Consider the following 20341-nt stretch of genomic DNA (forward strand, 5'->3'; position numbering starts at 1 on the left):
TGTAAACTAGTTCACATGACATTCCACTTTTTCTAGTTAGCTATAATTCCGTTAACTATAATTATCTGGATAGAGTGAAGGAGAAATGAGGACAATTCCACATGTTGTATCACCATTTCTGTTGCAGAGTGGTACTGGAAAATCCCAAAGAGTGGAGTAAAAATGCATTGTATGACAGTCCTTGCTGTTCAGTACCGTTTAGCCTTCCTCATTCCTTTCCAAGCTCTGATGTTCCCCACAAAGAGGCGAATAAATCAGTTCATCTACAGATTGCAACAATCATTTGGGAAAAAGTAAAATCACAAATCCAAATAATAGAAGTGCACATTTATTTACAGGCTTCTGAACATATTACAACACTGGTGAGCACAACCAGTCAGACATGAGAAAATACTTAGCAATATTCCTAATGTTCCCCTAGCCCTTCTCTTCTGTGCAGAACACATTTATTACTTTTCTATTGAATTTGCTTGCAAAGAGCAGTTGTTTCTTAATGACTATATTATAGAGTCGTGTCTTCTTCTTTCTGATATTTGGTTTTCAGAAGACTTCTATCCTGCAGTTACTGGAATAACTTTTGAATATGAGAGTATATTTGTTTTTACCATTTATATTGAGACTATTTTACATAAATAGAGAATAGAAGAAGAAACAGAAGTTTTTAGCCATTTGTTGCAATTTGTGTTGCAGTTTGACAAGGCATTTCATTTCCTATTTGCATCTCTACAGAGTTGAAATAAAGAACAAAGATTGAACAAGCTGGATAGACTCCTGTTCCCATTGTGTGAAGATTGAGTACTCATTTCCAGAGCTGGTCATCTATGGTGTCACTATGGCTCCTGGTGCCCACTCCCTGACACATTATGCTATACAATTCATCAATATAAGAGAACATGGACAGGGAATGAAAAAGAGGCAATATCTGCAGTTTGTGTTGCAATAGTGTATCCATGAGAGGGCGATTTTAATTGGAAAATCAGTCAATCCATCACTTTAGCACTTGTAATGATAGCTGGTGGGCAGAATTTCTGCAGAAGTGGATCTTCCTCGAATTTGCTCTCAATAAACTGTCATTGTTAAGGATTTTTTTGCTGTTGTTTGTTTTCCCAAATCAAGCTTATTATTGTGATTACTCCAGATTCGGAGGCTGTCCTTAGCACACAGATGTATTCATTTTTACTCCAGAACTGGTTGGCACAGTCCATCTTGTCCTTCTCCAAACTGGCATAAGTCCATACCTCTTACCGTGCCATCTCCGCCCAATTTCCGTTTGCACCTCAAAAGGAAGGGAGAATGTTATTATCTGGACTCCTACTGTTGGGTAGGAAAAGGGTGGGAAAGAGGAAAAACACAACTGGTGGCTAGGGAAGGGAAGGGAAGGGAAGGGAAGGGAAGGGAAGGGAAGGGAAGGGAAGGGAAGGGAAGGGAAGGGAAGGGAAGGGAAGGGAAGGGAAGGGAAGGGAAGGGAAGGGAAGGGAAGGGAAGGGAAGGGAAGGGAAGGGAAGGGAAGGGAAGGGAAGGGAAGGGAAGGGAAAATTACTTAAGGTTTCTAATTTTAGAACTGAAAAAGATTTTCTCCACCAATAGAATGCTTTCTTAGCTTTTTTTCAGTATATTCTGTCCTTTTTTCTCTCTCTCTCTTTTTTTTTTTTTTTAATTTCTAAACCCTTCAGAAATTTATTCCAGGAGTGATGCTACCAATACCATCTGTGCAATTAAACACATTGTCTCCACATTGTTTGCTTTCCCCAATTACTAAGAGATGTCTTCTTGTTCCCATCTGTTTCTAGAAGAGTATAATTTCCATTGAATTCCTTAGTCTACACTCCACGTTTATGACTAAGAAATAATACTACTTTGCTATTTAAGATAGCAAGGGGGAAAAGCCACAAGCAATCATTTGCTTTCTGCTGTTGACAAGCATGTGTGCAATGCCTTGGCATGTTCACAGAAACACACACTGTGTCCAGACCAGACACCAAAGCCTGTTTTAACATCTGAATCTCATTAGAAATTTGTCTTCCCAGATGCTCAATAGGAAGGAAATGTCTAAACTGAAGTGCTGGATGTCTGCAGTGTTAATCTGGATGTAAAGCTAATGAGTTTATCATCAGAAGAGATTAGAGACAATTAATAATCTCTGGTGAACAGGAATATTAGCTGAATACAATTAAAAAAATTGCAGTCATAAACTCAACCAAAATGCTAAGGAGTGCGAAAATATTTGAAGTCACTCTGTTTAATATTTGAGAAAATTCTTACTAAATAATCACTAAAATATTGACCATGGCAGAGTAGTCAATTAAATACTGTTTTCAAGCTTAATCAGCCCAAAACTTTAGGCTTGGAAACTGGAGATCTAGTCAATACAACCCAGGAATCAGATGCCTCTATCACAGATGATTGCATTTTGTACTTGAATCTTTCTCTACATTTCACTGTTATGTTTAGGAACACGGTTCAGCTCCTAACCACAGCTCTGATACCCTCAGGGCTGGTGCTCTGTGTGGTGCCATACATTAATCTTAAAAACTCTCCCTTCATAGGAGCGACAGGTAGAAATTCTAGAGGATGGAATAGCTCATTTCTCCACTAGATGGCTTCATTCTCATGAAGAAAATTGAAATGAAAATCAACTTCACCGATCCCTGCGTTAACAGACTACTCAGTGAAACTAAAAAAAATTAGTAGATTACCTGCTTGCAGGATACTAATTATTAACTCCATAAACCTGCATGTGAAATCAGTATTTTAAAGGATGTATTTCCCTTACCTCTTGGTTCAGGAAACAGTAGAGGAGTGCTACAATAAACCCCTGAGGATAAACACAAAACAAAAGAGCAGTTGAGTGTTATCACTGTTTGAAAAAGCCACTGGCACAGATTCCATGGAAGTGAGCCAGTTAAAGTAGAGTATTTTTACAAATCATGTACCTCCAGCAAAGCCCATCTGTCAGGTAATCAACTGGTTAATTGCCCATCACCAAAGTCAGTAAGGTCATAGAAATTCACAAGAATGCACAGTACAGCAAATTAACCCTCAAATTATGTTTACCAATGTATGCCCCTTCTACAGCCAAGGAGCTCATAAGGCTTTTCTGTCAACTTCTGTCTTAGCAACAGATCAAATGAGATAACATTTTTGCCTCCTGAATACATTTACAGAGTTTCTAAACTAAGATAAGCAAAGGAAAATCTGAGGATGACGGTGCATCTGTATAATCAGCTACTCACTAAACACATCATCTTTTTGTTCAGCTTACTTTTTTCTTACTTTGTTAGTTAACAGTGAAGGGCAGATCCAGCTATGGAGGCTCAGAATTCAGTTGTTGAATTCAGTTGTTCAGGGTGATTGTACAGGATTGGCACAATGAGTCAAATTTGCACAAGGACTGAACCAGCACAGCTTGTGGGTTTCCAATAATGCTCACTGACAACTGATGCCATGCAGTCATTTAGAGAGAGATGTGCTTCCTTTTGAAGTTTGGTAGGATTTCACACATCTGTTTCTTTTTAGACTCTGAGATGTGCCACAGAGACAGAGAGGAAAGCAAAGGGTAGCAGAGTGCTGTCTTGCTTTTAATTCAGGCAGTAAATCTACCTGGAGGGGTATGTCAGGTTGCTGTTCCAGTTGGCAGCAAGCTCATCGAGCTGTTCATGCCTTGTATGCCATGTGTGTCAATTCAAAGTACTTGGGACACCCAAAGTACATGAAACAATTTTTTCTTACCACAGAGGGGAAACACATAAAATTTCCCGGAGCATCAGACTGTCTGAGGTATCTACACCCAACAAAGCTATTTTTTTAATGTATTTGAACTATCAATTTATTCCTTGCCAAAGAATTGGAAAGGGGGCAGGACCTACAGCTTTGATTGCCTCTGGTTCTTCTATCATCAGGCCCAAATGGATTGATCTTGTCAGTGAAGTCAGGGAAGGCCTGTGGGCTGCTAACAAAGATGGCTTTGTCCTGTCTAACTTGGACCCAATGTTGAACTAACACACGTATATCAAAACCTTGGTCTTGTACTGGCGATCTGCAAATACACAATCCAACATACAGCCAGGTAGGATATGTATTGCATCCTCAGATCTGTATCCCAGCAAAGAACCTTGAGGAGATACTATCTTCAAGACACAATTATCTTTTGTTTGCTCCTAGGTGTCACATAGGTACAGGATTAAATGGGAAAATCTACAAAGAAGGAACTGAAGTTTCAGCAGTGAACTTACCTGAAAAGATCCAATGCAGAGCTCTAAATAAAGCCGAATGCCAAGGCTGGTATATTCCGGAAGAAAGTTGAAGACAATGTAATGGGTTCCAAATAATGGAATTAGAAGCAGAGTTGACCTTGAGAGGCGTCTAACACGAGCCATGAGAAGAAGTAAGGGAATTATTTTTTCAGAGTAAAGACTAACGCATGCAATATGTAATAATAATGAACAAAAGTTAGTGAGGAGATCTAAATATCTAGGTATTGAGTTCTTATCTCCTTGGACTATAATGCTAGCCAGAAAGCATAATGAGAAAATAGCTGGAAAGACACTTCTTGTGCTTATTGCCTTATTAAGAAGACTATATTTATGACTTCAGGTATTTTGGCATTCACTTTTCCAAATGAAATTGTAGTTCTGGAAAAAACAAGCAGTTGAATATATTTTGCTCTACTTGAGCCATTTAATTTTTGATATTTATTTGTAAATAAGCGAAGATGAAGAAATATGCAGTCTCCTTGTGTAGTTCATGTCCATAGAAAGACAACTCCAGATAACAATTTACTCCCTTGCTAAGTTTCAAAGGGAACAAGATAGCATTGGGAATTTCTAATATTAAATGCCAGGAAAACTGAGGCTGGTTTTGGCTCTGGACACATACATCTGTTTAGTAAAATTATATAAACTTCTGTGATTAAAGTAATTGGGTTTTTTGTTCCATACACTACCTGTACTGAGATGAGTTATTGAAGTTGATTTGTCTAGGGTCTAGTTTTTTCAGCAAAATTCTGATGATGTTGATAAATAGGACAAAATTGACCTGTTAAAAATTTTTTTTGGAAAAAAAAAAAAAGAGATTACTTTCTCACATTAAACTTTTCAATGAACATCGTTATTTGCCTTCAGTTACACTGTCATTTGTATGGTTTCAATGAAACCTGTGAAAGATTATCGTTATAATAATCCCCATTTGCAGCTTTCAACCCTCTCAGTAGGTTGCATTCCCAGAAGAGGAAATCAAGATGAGAACTTGAGAATTTACCTCTGTTAAGCAAGCTACTTTTGTCCGTATCTCATGTGATTCATATTCTTTGTAGCTAATATTTTTATTCTTGTTTGAGCTGGGTATTGCATTTCTTTAGACGTTAGAATTCATCCTGTTGAATATAAATAGCTACGAAGGCTGCATCTGAGCTGATCACCCTGTTCTCTCTTTACAATCAGTGGACAGTTGGGGATCATCACTTCCAACCTCAGACATCAAATGATTCACGTACCAGTGGTGCCTGTTTCTCATGGTTGACTCTGAAGAAAGCTGAGGAATCTCAGCTCCAGAGCTGGCTAGTGTCAATCCTAACTTGCAAAGTAAATTTTATCCAGTTGCTATTTGGCATAGCCCTGCTAAAGTCTATGGATCAGCTTAGCACTCTAAAATCCATCAGTGAAACTTTAAGTACATCCCAGCAGAGAATTAGTTCATCACTGTAATCCCCTGAATCAAATGAGGATATCAGAAAGAAAAATAAGCAGAAAACTAATTGTGGTAGAAACAAATGTCACATTTTATTGGAATGTGCAACTATGACCAGTGTTAAAAATGAGATTAGTCATTTATGTTGTTATATATGCCTTATTTGTATGCATCTGTCATCCAATTAAATTAATCTTTAGATAGATGGCTTTAAAGCCAGCCATGCACTCTAAGAACAGCTGATATCTCTCAGATTCCTCGAGCTTAGTGACAATTAGGAGTAATCATATAGCATAATCATTTAAGGCCCATCAGTTTATTCAGTGAGCATAAAAATCAAAAGCTATTATTATTATTATCTTTTGTGAAATAAATCTATTACTCTTGAAAATTTATATTAAAATTTAGGGCTGATTCAGGATTATTAGTCTAACACCTCACTTTTCAAATACTGTAAGAATAGTTTAATCACTCACCACCAATTTCAATCACACTAAAAATTCCAGGAAAATTTCAATTCTTTGAAAAATGTTTGCTGTAAGTAATGGGGAGAGGGCAGTGCTCTGCCTTTTTCTGGCCTACACTGGAACGTAGATAAGTGATAGAACATTTTTACAGTACAAATTCTACCATTCCTCTTCCTGACTTCAAAACTAAAGTATTTCATCAAACAGTAACTGAATTTGCATTTAGAAGACTGTTTGTTCTTCTATGTAGCGTTCACAGAGTTAGAAATACTTACCCCAACAGAAATTATAATAGGTCCTTTGATTAGCCACCAGTAAGGAGAGTCTTGATTAATATCCCAGCATCTGAGAAAATACTAATAAGTTTAGAAAAGAGGTGTACATAATCTCTGCAATCAAGACACCACAAAACAGTGCCAGAGAAATTCTCAATAGATGAACTTTTTATGGAGGTGTAGGTATACTGCAAGTACTCAGATATGTATCTGCTTTCTACAAGACATATTTTCTTATAGATTATTCTACTCTCTTCAAAAAGCTACAGAGCTATCATGAAGCATTAAAAGACAGCCAAGAATGTGACAGTTCCAATAAAACACTTGAACAGATGACAGATGTAAAGATACAGATTTCTTCTTCAAAGACACATATTTAAAATGTGAAACAGTTTGTCTGAACCTCAAGGTTCAGAAAATCCAAATGTGTTTTGTATCAGAAGCTCCAAAAATTCTGCTGTATCATCTTCCTTATCTGATTGGAATCTCTTTTTCTCTTGCAGCCAAATTAAATATATCTACTTCCTGGGAAGGTTGCCCTACACAATTACAATACTGGTGCCAGATTATACTTTAGTAGACGGTGTAATCCCCATTCACTATGTCAACAGGGGAATGGAAACTCAGAACTCCACTTATCTAAATGGTGATGTAGAGAAAGGAAGGCCAATAACATACTGATATTCTTTTCCCATATCCATGACATGAGCCTTCATAGCTACCATAATTTTTAAAATATAACTCATGTAGTAATGTAGGAAACAGTGACTTACGCTGTGTCTTCAAAGTAGAATTTTGCTAATATCCAGATAAAGGTGAAAAGTGTTGGAAAACCTGTCAGACAGTAAAACAAAAAACTTTGTTTTCTGATTTCACCAATTAATCAAAATCTCCCATTGGAACTCTGCTGAGATGCCTCATCTCAGCCATTTTTGGAACTGGAATTATTCTTTGTGGGTCCCTAAATCTCACGGAATGAAACAAGATGTAGCGTTGACTATTTGGTGATCATGCATCAATGTGAAATGTAGGGGTATACAGAAGCTGCTTGCACATGGCCTAGTGATGCCAGGAAGGTCTGAGCTTGCAACTTCTTACCCACATGAACACAATTCACATGTGATCTTACCTAAGCACTTGCATGCAGATAGCACATTAAAACCTAGATTGATGTAATGGGTTGTTTTCACATGAGAAAAAACTAACAAATATTGTCTATCAGTTCTTCAAATAATAGCAATATGAACAGTTTGCAAATACTGATTGTGATGCACTCCAATTTAAACCTTCCTTGAAATCTTCCTAAAACACAGAGTGATTGATATTCTTAGTTGCCAAGCTCACCTTAACCTTTGTGTCAACATCCATGGATTCCTTTCCTGAACTGACCCAAACTTCCCTTGGTCCATATATCCAAAGGAGGAAGTTCTCTGATTTTTGATTTCCACAGTGAGTTTTCATGGACAGATACTTAATGCAAATCTCCAGATGTACTTATTTTCCAATTTCTTTCGTAGGGACTTCAGTGCTATACTTTTAAAAAGCTCGATTGCTTCTCAATAATGTGTGTGTAAAAATAAAAGCAAACTCAACAGTTTCCTTTAATTTTTATTACTGACTTCAGTTAGGCAGGCTCAATTACATTTTGTTTTTTTTTTTTTAATCAGACGAATAAAGCTTTTTGTAATACCTTGCCTTTCATTAATTTTATGTAAAATCCTTACTTACCCCAACCAAAGAGAACCAGCCACCAGAAATATCTTCTTCCATGAGAAAGGGATGAGAGTAGTAGACAGTTAAGGTAAAGAGCCTCTACCAGCAGCCATATGAAATTGGTCATCATGAAGTAGTGACAGAAAACAACTGAGATCTTGCATTCAGTCTACAGGTAAAGAAAGTCATAATTATGACATAACATGTGGATATGTAAATTATATTTGCAGATGTGTAACATCTAAAGAGCCTAGAAATCTAAAGACCTAAAAAGAGTAGGATCTCACATTTACTGCCATGTTTAAAGCGAGACTGTTGAATGTAATATGGCTTTCTGAAGAGTAGGACTTAACAGCTTGGAGTCTGTACTGTATTTTACTTTCTGTCTCTGCTATAAATAAAGCTGGGTCTCCCAGTCATGAGATTTCTCCTACACATGGACTGCTTTCAGTGTAGCTTACACAAGTAGACTGAAATGCTCACTAGTCCTTGGAAATAAGCATATTCAAAGACCCTTCACCTTCTCTGTTTTAAATTTTGTGTGGCCATGAGCAATAAAAAAGAATCAGCTAATTAAGCTCTGTTTGAAAACAACCTTATTGCCAATATTTGTCACTGGTTTAAAGCTAAATTGGTTGTCCACTGTCTTGCACTTTCTGTGGTCTACAGTTTAGAGCTTCGGTTAGAATACAAAATCCAACCTTTCCAGAAAATGAAAAGATGGTATGAGATACTCAAGAGATCTTTGATTTTAAGCTGTAGGTTGTAGAAGAGTAACAGAATAATGGCACTACTCTTTTCTACAGCACAGTCTAAATCTGATTCAGAATACAATAGGATCACAGATAGATGAATTAAGGAGATGGACAGAATATCCACCCTTACAGAAGTGGAACATTAGAACACAGGGCCTGAGGGTACTAATTAGTGTTCACCACCACTAAATAAATAAATACATTTTTAAGAAGCAAAAGAGAAATTAATAGTAAGTCCACACTTACTATAGATGGCATGAAAAAATTATCAAGTACCACAATATCTTGTTTTCAAAGTGCTTACTGTAGAGAAGCTGCAATGGTCAATGCCTTCCTCTTGGAAAAGGACAGAATCCTTAATGAAAATGGCAATAGCCTTTAAGATGAAAGTAAAAAAGAGCTGTATATGGATGTAATTTCTGGGGCAGCGTAGCCTCCTGGAAGGAAAGAAGAAAAGTCCTTCTGAAGTAGTTCACTGACTTGTGCTGGTAGTAACTCAGATGCACAGTAAAGCCTTGTTTCACCTCAGGTATTTCCAGGCAAATATAGAAAGAACTTTTCAATCCACTGAGCAGGTAAACAGGCAGAGACAGAAACCTTCCTCACGTGAAGCAATTCACCCACAGTCTACATCTTCATCTTTTCTCTAGTTAGATCATGGCCTCCTTTTTGTTATGTGTTCATTGTGCCTGAACTAAGATGTTCGATGGTTGGCATTGTTTGGGGACAGTGAGAAACCTGTGCTTGGAGAAGGGACTTCACTGATATAACTTTGATTACAGCTATAGCAATCCCAAGAACAGGCATGCAGAGATACTCTTGTCTAACTAGACAGTTGAACCTCAGTGAAGAGGGTAATGATTATTTAGCAAAGTTTCCTGCATAGCAAAATACTGTGGTTGAGTTAAATTGCATTAAATCTCTGTGTGGATTGCCTTATCAAGAATGCTTCCTTAGCTCACCAAAAATTAATCATATGAATGAAATGAATGCAGATAATTGCTTTAAAACAATTTGGCACATCTGTTTTAAGTTCCCACACTGAGTCAATAGATATTAATTTTTCTGATTGTTACTAAATACAGACTTTAAAAGCTGAATTCCCTTCAGATCCATTAATCTCAGGGTCACCTACCCTTAAAGTTCAGTTAGCGTGTGCAGAATTTTACTACCAAACAGAAATGCCAACCCCATTGTTGGCACTTCACTATAGGTCTTTCCTCCCTATTTCTAAGTCTCTTTCTGTCAATTGTTTCTTTCTTTCCCATTATTTGACTTGGTTTGTTTTCTCAGGGTCAGAATGGATGTCAATACACGAAACTGTTGACTTCCAGACATAAACTAGGAAGCAGAAGAGGTCAAGAAACTTTCCCCAGAGAAAGCTGATTCTCACAGAATAGTAAGAAGAGGTAATTAATCTCTATTTTATTATTTTATTTTTCACTCTGCACAAATACAAGAAGTAAGCAAAGATTTGTAAAATAAATCCTATATGGTACCAACCATCAAATCTACACTGAATAAGAATACATGCAATCATTTTTACTGAATTTAATATTACCAAACCAATATAGTCTGAAAGTCTTAAATTTATTCTTCTGAGTTTCTGTTTCTATTACTTTCTCATGTCTAATCATGTCACATATAGACTAAGGCACAAAGAACTGTTAAATGAGTCAAGTTAGAGGATAACTTCACATACCTGAATGCCATAAGAACTGTCACAGCAATAACGAGTGAGGTAATAGACACACTGTATCCTATGGTATATATTATCTTTATCGTAGAAAAGTAGGATTGCTATAAGAGAAGAGAATGATTTGTCACATAAATTGCAGCCAGATGACAGCTGCTTTTCTGATTCTAGCAGTTTTGCTTTATTTGGTGCTTCCAATCTGTTCAGAGCCCTGACAGGCTTTTTTACCCTAATTCCACAGCAAATTTCAACTGAAATCAATCATTAATGTTTCTTTTACGAAGACCCTTTCTATGGGTATGTGAACATAACTCAGTTAGATGAAGAACTTTTTATTAAGTTGGTTTCAAACTCACTCATAAGCCCTGAAAAGACTAAGTGAATCTTCTATAATGATACTGAAAAAACTCCATTTTCATAGGCATTGCATTCACACTGTGTTTTCAGCACAGCAGTAGTGAAAAGACAATCCTGCAGGCTGCATAATAATAATGCATGAATAAAGAATGCTTTCAGCTTTTCCTTATGGTCTCTCCACTTTCCTTTGCTCTATCTCCTTACTTATAATTTTTCCAGCTTTTCCATTAAAAAAAAAACACACACACACACACACAAAAAGATTTATTATTTTTCTTTTCCTGGGGATGTTTTCTTTCCTTTTTCTTCTTGCTACCATTTTCAATTTGTGACAATCAAAATCCATTTCAATCTTAATGGCACCTCTTATCAGACATGATCTCTGAGTGAGCATTATCTGACTTCAGCTGTCATGCAAGGACACAGAAAACAGAATGAAGAAGCTTTAGGCTGTAGATCTTTCCCTTTTATCTCTTGGCTCTGTCTCTTGGGCCCCCATTCAATATTCTTACATCCTAACAACCATGCAGCTGTGCGGTGTGATTACCTTCAGTTCAAGGTGAGGGATGGATGGCATGTATTTGTTTTGAGCTCTGAGTTTCACCAAAGGCATTATAAGCATGATATTGGGTAGGGCTTATTTCATTTATGTTGGATAATTAGCAGTTAGCTTTCTAAGAAAAAGCCTATTTTAAAATGAGCATGTCCAAGGACTGTGCTGGTTAGATGTTGTCACAGCACTGTTTATGAATAGCTCCTTTTCAGTTAGTGAAGGGAAACAAGCACCTCCAGATGGCAATCCATCTTAGCTGAAGATGAGGCCTGATTGCTTTCCATCACCAAGAGAAGGAACCTATCACTGTGCTCACTTAGCAAGCAGTGCAACTCAGTAGTTCTGGAAGAGCAGAGTGAAACTTCTGGTGTGGAAGACCCAACATGCACATTGTGAGCATTTCCAGAAACCAAGATAGAATCCGTGCTGGACTTCTATTCTTGGTCAGAGCACAATAGGTGCACCTTGCATTAGTCTTTCAGTTTAGTCTTATCCATATGAAAGCAGATCAATCTTTCAACACAGGGGCAATAATTAGGGGCAACCTAGAGGTTTCCTTAAAAAGCTTACACCTGATCCTGACCAAAACACTAACGTAGATCCACCATGGAGTCATTAGCTTAGCCTTACACAAAATAATTTTGTGGTTCATTTTTAGATTGGAAAAGTTAATTGATCTGGGAGCTGCATGAAGTGGTCTTTACTGTCAGGTGGTCTGAAAGGCATTGCTCCATAAGAAGTGTAGGAAAGCTGTGCTGTGCTTGCATTACTTGGCATCTTCCACTTATCAGAGATGAGAAACTCAGCAAGTAGCCTTAAGTAGATAAATATACAAAGTGGGACTTCAGGTAGAGGTAAGTGAGTCACTGCTAAAAAAGAAAGATCTGGAGACTCAAGAAAGGAAGGAAGGGAGGGAGGGAGGGAGGAAGAAAAGAAGGAAGGAAGGGAGGGAGGGAGGAAGAAAGGAAGGAAGGAAGGAAGGGAGGGAGGGAGGGAGAGAGAGAGAGAGAGAGAGAGAGAGAGAAAGAAAAAGAAAAAGAAAGAAAGAAAGAAAGAAAGAAAGAAAAGGATTTTTGTGGAAGTGATTTTTACTGAGAGCAGCAGGTACTGTGCCTCAGAGGCTGGCAAGAAAGTCTGAGTTAAACAACATGACAGCAATCAGCACAAAAAGTAATGGGTAGATGAGACAAATATCTCAATGACAATTTAAACTAAATATATGCAGTATTTTTTTATCTTCATTTGGCACTATATTATTTTTCCTCTGCAGATAAATTCTAAATATCACCCAGTGTGTAAATCTAGATGAAGCAATATGTCATACACAGATATAGACTCTGAAACATATTTTGTTTTTACTTCCTTGTTGATCTAAATATTTTATGTTACTCAGGGTGAGAAACCCTTCGCTCACCCTGTGCATAGATATTGCTGAGCTCAGAGTAGTGGTGTTTTAGCAGTGCACTTGCTGTACTGGTGCTGAGATACCACAAAACCATCTTGCTGACTGATCTTACTGAATTACCCTAATGTATATCATATATATAATGTATATATGAATATTTTGGAAGATAATCTTAACTGTTCTATCTGTAAGCAAGTTCAACACAATTGTGTGATTGCATAGAATTTGCAGCTGAGTTTCTAAACATTACTCTCTTATAGCTGAAAAATAAAGTGTAGTTCCTCAAAATAGGTGTTCAGAGTAAAATTTGAATCACATTCCTTACTTGGTAAGAAACTTCAGCTTCAGCTGAGTTTCCTTCCCCAGTGGTCTTCAGGAATAGAAAGGAATCCTGTACGTCACCACATCACTCACATATGTTTATTTAATTCAACTTACTTCTTGAAGTGGAATCTCATCTTCAACTGGACAAGCAATATGATAGGAAGGGAATGGCTCTGACCAGCCTTTCTTTGTGCAGTTTCTCCTTACTATCCCAGCTGAAAGAGAATCACTTATTCTTACCAATGAAGAGCCACATGTCACAGAAAATAAAAACCACGAGATGTCTTGCTAGTGTGAAGGTGAACTAAGAGAAGAGAACCATGGCCACTGTTATCCCACATTGCTGGCAGGACCATTTGCATGTGTATATCCAGGTAGCCAGGTACAAAAGTTTTAACTTTTTTTCTGGAGATAAACAGCAGAAAGAAGTGAGAGAACCAAGGAGACAGAAGTAGAGGTGAAATGCTAAGAAAGAAATCATAGGAAGGTTGAGAAAGCCCATTGAAGAAGACTGGGAGGTGCTGCTCCATCACTTTTCTGCCTCATTCATCTCTCACCCCTCTAATGTACCCCTTCTTGCTCTCTCATCTTCTTTGGGGCTTACTTTCCTCTGGAGACCAGACACTGGAATAAGAAGTTTGTTCTGTGAGGATAACACATTTCCATAAGAAGATTTCTGAGTCAGATGAAGGATAAGTGAGAGAATCCCAGAAGAGGAAATGAAACTACGCAGATGAAAGGGATTTTCCTTATCCCCTGTTCATAGCTAGCAAGTGCTGAATGAGGCTGAGGTTGGGGGTTGAAAACTTTTCTTCTGGTGGAACTGCCAAATCTACATATTTCCTGGAAGATCATTTTCTCTTTATGGGATTGCAGTTTGTTCCTGGCCAACTTTATTCAGGCAGTAAGCATTAACATAGGCATTAACTTGCATAGCCTTGTGTTTAACCCAACACAATACATATGCTATTTTAATGACAAGATACTGCTTTCTATTGCCAACCTTGGTCTTAAGAAACAATCAAATAATTCATTCCTCAGCCTTTCATTTCATCCCAGGCTAATCAGAACATAGATCTTACAAAGACCCATGCTTAAGTTCTGACCTAGATGAGTTCTGTGCTAGCTCTGTACAAATTTACCCAGCAAGATCATGAATCCTGGGGAAACCAATGCAAATCACTTGACTGATTTTAGTGTTCTTTGGACCAGGATCTTATCACAGACTATGGGATTACATGTAGCTGTATATCATGCATAGGGCGTGAGATATCTGCTCAGCATCCTCCAATGTGATTGAAATTTTTGCAGTGATGCTCTAATCTGAGTACAGGGCTGAAATTTTTGCCATGTTCTGTCTTCATCAATCATTTTTAGATATGCTTGCCCCAGGCATGCAGCCCAATAATAGTTAGACAACCAAAATAATATATCACCTGGCTCTTCCATGAAGTGAAAGAGGATGTTTGGGCAAGGTAAGGCAAGAGTCTCTCCAGCATCTGCCTCTGGCCAGCACAGTAATTTGTCCCAGGTTTTCTTGCAACCTCAGACAGAAAGTGAAATATATTTTTAAGCATGATTACATTCGAGCAAAATGGAAGATTTTTTTTTCTAACTTCGACCCTCTGCCCTTCACATTTCTTATAAAAATAGTTTAGGCTCAGTATTTATTCTATAGTGAGAGATAAACACCTCCAGATGACCATCTACTCTGTTTTAGTTAGACCCATGAAGTAACACATGAAAATGTGTTTAGGAAATGGGAGGGAGAGTTCTGCTGGAGGACAGACCAAATCACGTTGAGAGGTTATGCCGTTGTTAAAGACCAATGATGCCATGATAGTACTCAGCTAGGGGAAGGAGCAGGACAAAGAAATATCCATTAGACTGTCCGTGTTTGAATGTGAGCAAAATATTAATAAAGAACAATTGAAGTTACGGAAGCAGATGGAACAGGAATTGAGCAGAGCTCAGGGATGTGAACAGTGAGTATAACAATCAAACATGCATTGACAGAGTCCTGATTCTAGTAGGGTGTTTATTCTCTGTCATTCAATTCATCCCTGTCTAATGGATACCTGATGTTGCATTCCTGCGCTCCTCTGAGTTTTCCAGGCATTCAGCCTCTTTTTTCTTCAGCTCTGCTATAAAATCACATTCTGGATGGACATTCCCAGCAACCTACAGAAAGAGGAAGTTTCAGCTGATCAGGAAGAAAGTTTTGTGAAGGATCTGAGAAGACACGACTCATTTGCTGCCTGACATTAGCCCCTACTAAATCTGGATCGAGGGAGCTAGAATGTTCTCCCTTTCTTGATAGAGAAGGGCACTCAAGACCTGCCAGCTTCTCAGCAGAGACATGTCCCCTCCCAGCCTCCAAAGAAACATCTTGAATCTACATATGATTTTTTTATAAAACTGTCTTCTGAACAAGCTCTTTTCTCCAATAGGAGGGGATCTGTTCTCTATTTTCTGCCATTGGTTGTGGTTGATGAAAAACTGACCATGAGCCCACAGTGTGCTCTTGCAGCTCGGAAGGCCAATGGTATCCTGGGTTCCATCAGTAGTGGGGTTGCCAGCAGGGTGGGAGGGGATTGTTCCCCTCTATTCTCTTATGAGTCCCCCAGTACAGGAAGGATGTGGAGCTTCTGGAGAGGGTACAGAGGAGGCCATAGAGATGATCAGAGGGCTGGAGCACTTTTCCTATTAAGACAGGCTGAAGGAATTGGTTTTATTCAGCCTGAATTACAAGAGGATGTAGGGAGAACTCATTGCAGCCTTCCAATATTATAGTGGAAGATTATAAGCAGGTGGGAAATCAACTTCTTACATGGATAGGTAGTGATAAGACAAGGGGGAATAGTTTTAAACTAAAGTAAGGGAGATTTAGATTAGATGTCAGAGGAAAGTTCTTTACTGAGAGAATGGTGAGGTTCTGGAACAGGCTGCCCAGTGAGGCTGTGGCTGCTCCATCCCTGGAGGTGTTTAAGGTCAGGTTGGATGGGGACCTGGGCAATCTGATATACTACTTGATCTAGTGGTTGGCAGCCCTGTCTGCAGGAGAGGAGTTGGAACTCAGTGATCCTTAAGGTCCCTTCCAACTCAATCCAGTCTATGATTCTATGGTCACAAGTTCCACTGCAAGCCTGCTCTGGGCCATAGACCATATGGGTTGACAGTTGAACTAGATGCTCTTAGACTCTTAGAGGTTTATTCCAGACTTAATGATTCTATGATGCCTCAGCCTGACTTTGTCCCAGTCCTGTCTGCTTGGCTCCATCTGATCATTCCAATATATTTTTGGTCCTGATTTCCCTCACTGATCCTGATACTGACCTACAGAGACTGGTTGTCATCCCAGTCTCCCCTGCCTCCATGCTAGAGGTAGTGGGTTGGGTTCTGGCTGGCAAGATCCACCCTTGTGTGCCAGGTTATCATTTATGAAATAAATACAGCATAGAAAAAGTGTAAGTGATCTTCTTGTGCTCATATTTGCATATACTAAGCATATGGGAATTTCCCTCAAATCCTTTTTGAGGGGCAGAAATCAAAGGAATCATGAAACAGGAACGAAACTCTTTTTTAAGAGGATCATGGCTAATATATCAGGTTGTCCTCCAGAAATCTCTTTGCTGATGTGGAAAACTGAAACTGCAAATTAACATCGGTATGTTCCAAATAGAAGATGAATTTACAGCTGCTGTGTTCATTGGTTTCTGCATGGAAGTTGTGGTTTCACATAACCATGGAAAATCAAGCAAATCTTGATTGTCAGAAGCCCTCAGCTGAAGGTCATCTTAGTGTGACAAAAGAAAAACCAAACACAACAGCAAATCAACAAAAAGCCTTTTCCAGATCATACTCTGAAGTGGACATGAAATGCACACAGAGGAAAAAAAGACACTGGTTTTAGTTATTCTAGGCGTTTTCATAACAACATGCAAATGTTGTTATTTTTGCTTTTCCACTGTTTTCTCATCAGGATGGCTCAATATCTCCATTCTTTTCACATTACAGTAAATGTCACACAAGTGATGACAGCAAAGAAGCCTCGGTTTATAGAAGGTGAGAGTCAGCCTCTGAAACATTCAAAACCTCTCCAAAAGTTGACTTCATCTCTTCCAAAGAAAGCACACTATTAGTTTATGCAAACAATGAAAAGAGGTGGCTGTTCTTCAAAAGGCAAAATAACAATTGTTTGCATGTCCTCTGTTACAATAAGATATGTAAATGCACAGTATGGGATTTATATTATATACTTACACATAAACATATGGGTTTTATTCAGTGAATAATCCAAACAGCATCATAACTATCATGACTATATAGAAGAAAACTATTTCTCTTGTATAAATGGGGCACGTTCCTACAGAGACCTTCAGTGATATTACTGATAATGCTATTAACCTGGATCCTGAGATTCCACACAGGAGCAATTATAATCCTCAGAGCACAGGGAAGCAGAGATTGTCACATGGGCAACACAAAGGAAAGCACAGCTTTGCATGAGTAAAAATATTTGCAGTGATTTTGCAGTGCTTTTTTTTTCTCTCAATCCACGAAGAATGAACTGCTTTGCCACTCCTCAAGGAACGATCCATCAGGGAAGAGGTTCCCTGGGTTCCAATTCAGAGAATATAGCAGAAAGATAGCAAAAGGAAGATGCTAAAAACATCAACTCAAAAGCAAAGAAAATATCCTTCCCCCACTTTTCATACTTTTTCTGCTACTTGTGTGATTCTGCCAGAAGCAAAATATCAGCAGAGCCTCTAAGCTGTCTAAAGTTGTTGGATATTTCTAACTCCACCATAAATATCCCTGATGATTCAACTCATTTGTTACCTTTGGTATCTGAGCTGCTCACATTAAATAATGTTACTGCTACCAAAAAGGCAGATGAAACGAGAACTAATAAGAGTACATATCTGTCAAGGCTCAACTGTTGTAACAACTCTCCTCTACTTTCTTGTTACGTCTTTCAAACCCTACACACACAAAAAAGGGTATTCTGCCAATGATGTTTCTCCTCAGCAAGTTGTAAGAAAGCAGTGAAAGGCACTGAATACACAGATCCTAGAAACTGTGTCCCTTCTGATGCTGTTCACCCTTTTCATAGCTTTTTATCTTGCTTAATTGCAACTTAAAACAAACAAAAAGAAAAAAAAAACTAATTCAAAGAAGTACAGCTATATCCAATCTGATCCAAGGCGAAAACAAGCAATGATTAGAAAACACTGAAGGAAAAGTTAATTTCATGCAATTACTCACAAGCACCGCAAGAGTGAGGGTGCACAGGACGCAGTGGTATGACATGCTAGGATTCGTGTTCCAAAGCAAAGTCAGACTTCAATTCTTTTATCTTCCTTAGCATCTTTCACCTTCCTTTTGGCTTCCCTTTCTCCCATCATTTGCTGATCTGAAGCATTTATCCCTTTAGACAGAAGTGACGTAGTAGCACGGTGAAGTGGGAATTAAATATTAACAACTCCCTAAGCTCATTTAACCTGCTTTCCACATTTTAATTTTTCAGTATACTCAAAGACTGGATGGGTGGATTGAGAGACTGTTTCCAAGATTATCAGAAGATCAGCACCTCCTGAAGAGATGCCACTTTATCTCTCCATGACACAAAATAAGTTTAGGAGGGATAAACAGCTCCGAATGTTGCTAATCTTGCATTTAAACAACATGGCTTGCAAAACACAAACCCACTTCTACCAGCTCTTGTTAATACCAGTTTATTCCAATGAAACATGTTCGTACCGTAGCTTCAGTGAATCTTTGTGTAGGTGTGTTTATATGGAAAATAAGGACCATGGTACTACAATTCAAAATACAAGTTCAAAATCTACTCATAAGCATATGAACCCAAGTTCTGTGGGGCACGTGCTGTAGGTTGATCTAAAGGCAACATCTGCAAGTGATTCTTCTCACTTTTCAAAGTTCAGTGTCTAAATCTAAACTAGTCATCTTTTGTAGTCAGAGTATAGAAATATGTACACTCTGTTCATTCTTTTAAGATGAACCTTAAATCATCATCATAAAATGGTCACAGAATCATTTGAGGAAATTTCACGTGCTAAGTCACTATTCGCGTTAAGATTTCAGGATGGCATACAGAGAAAGGGCTCAGAACAGGTTAAGAGCAAAGAACAGGCTGGTTGGTCCCATCCTACTCCAGAAATATCCATTTTGCCTTCCTGACATAAAAGTGGTCTTTCTCAGATCTAAATATCTAACATCTAGGTGTCATCTGGTCAGCTGTATTCCAGCCATCTTGTGTATATATGAAATTTTGTCTTTTGATAGATAATGTCTTGAAGGACACCAAATTCAAAATCAGCATTCATCATATGTTAACACTGTAAAAGCAGAGATACAAGATGTGAAATGCCTTTAAAATTTTCATCTTTCCTGTTTTCTCTCCATATAATTCCATTCCTCCAAATCAGTTCTTAGCCCTAGCTTCCATCTTCCTACAATAGTTTATCCCATATACCTGTTTTCCCCCCTAACATTGCTTTTTCTCCATCTTCCCCAGTTGTTAAATCACATGGCGTTTTACTATTTATATATACAGCTTGGGTAGGGGGTTAACAAGTCCTGACTGACCACAGCTATGAGGAGCACCTTTAAAGTTGTGCTTATGGAGGGATGGACCACACTTGGAAATATTTGTGCAGAATGAAAAGTCTTCAGGGGTTGGCTCTAAGTTGGAGCTGAAAGAGAAGTGAGTGTGTGAAGTGCAGAAGATATCTTCAGAGAGCTGAATTTAGTTGGCAAGCTTTCACAGGGCTGTTGAAAACAAAATTAGACCTGTGTTCCTACCACTATTCATCATCCAGTTCCAGAGGATGAAGCTCTAAACTTACTGGTGTATAACACCCATCAGTGCTTTTACCATGGTCAAATTCCTATAATTTTTCCTAACCTCATTTCAGAAACTACATAATTTGGAGAACTAAAATATTCCCCTGCAGAGGGCTATCATAGAAAAAGCAAACTAAACAAAAAATAATAAAGAACTCAGCCCGTCATGCTAAATTCAATTTTTCAGCTGGCAAATTTATGAAAAAAGTTGGTAAGAGAACATAAAACTGCAGTCTTAATT

At 38.2% G+C, this 20341-nt stretch overlaps 1 protein-coding gene across 2 annotated transcripts; it reads right to left on the bottom strand.

Moving 5' to 3' along the window:
• Positions 1-1097: 1097 nt before the first annotated feature.
• GHRHR (growth hormone releasing hormone receptor) lies at positions 1098-18619 on the bottom strand. 2 transcript variants are annotated; one of them, XM_031607773.2, is made up of 13 exons: positions 18499-18619; positions 15309-15411; positions 14667-14774; positions 13345-13445; positions 10598-10695; positions 9200-9332; positions 8156-8309; positions 7201-7261; positions 6428-6497; positions 4943-5034; positions 4233-4362; positions 2774-2815; positions 1098-1276 (listed from the first exon to the last, which is right to left on the bottom strand). In XM_031607773.2, the coding sequence occupies exons 1-13, from the start codon at positions 18541-18543 to the stop codon at positions 1154-1156; spliced, it is 1260 nt and encodes a 419-aa protein (XP_031463633.2). In that variant the 5' UTR covers positions 18544-18619; the 3' UTR covers positions 1098-1153. The 2 variants fall into 2 exon arrangements, with proteins under 2 accessions (XP_031463633.2, XP_031463635.2); XM_031607775.2 differs by lacking the exon at positions 14667-14774.
• Positions 18620-20341: the final 1722 nt, after the last annotated feature.

This window comes from Phasianus colchicus, chromosome 6 (assembly GCF_987193195.1).
Source record: "Phasianus colchicus chromosome 6, bPhaCol1.hap1.1, whole genome shotgun sequence".
Taxonomy (NCBI): domain Eukaryota; kingdom Metazoa; phylum Chordata; class Aves; order Galliformes; family Phasianidae; genus Phasianus; species Phasianus colchicus.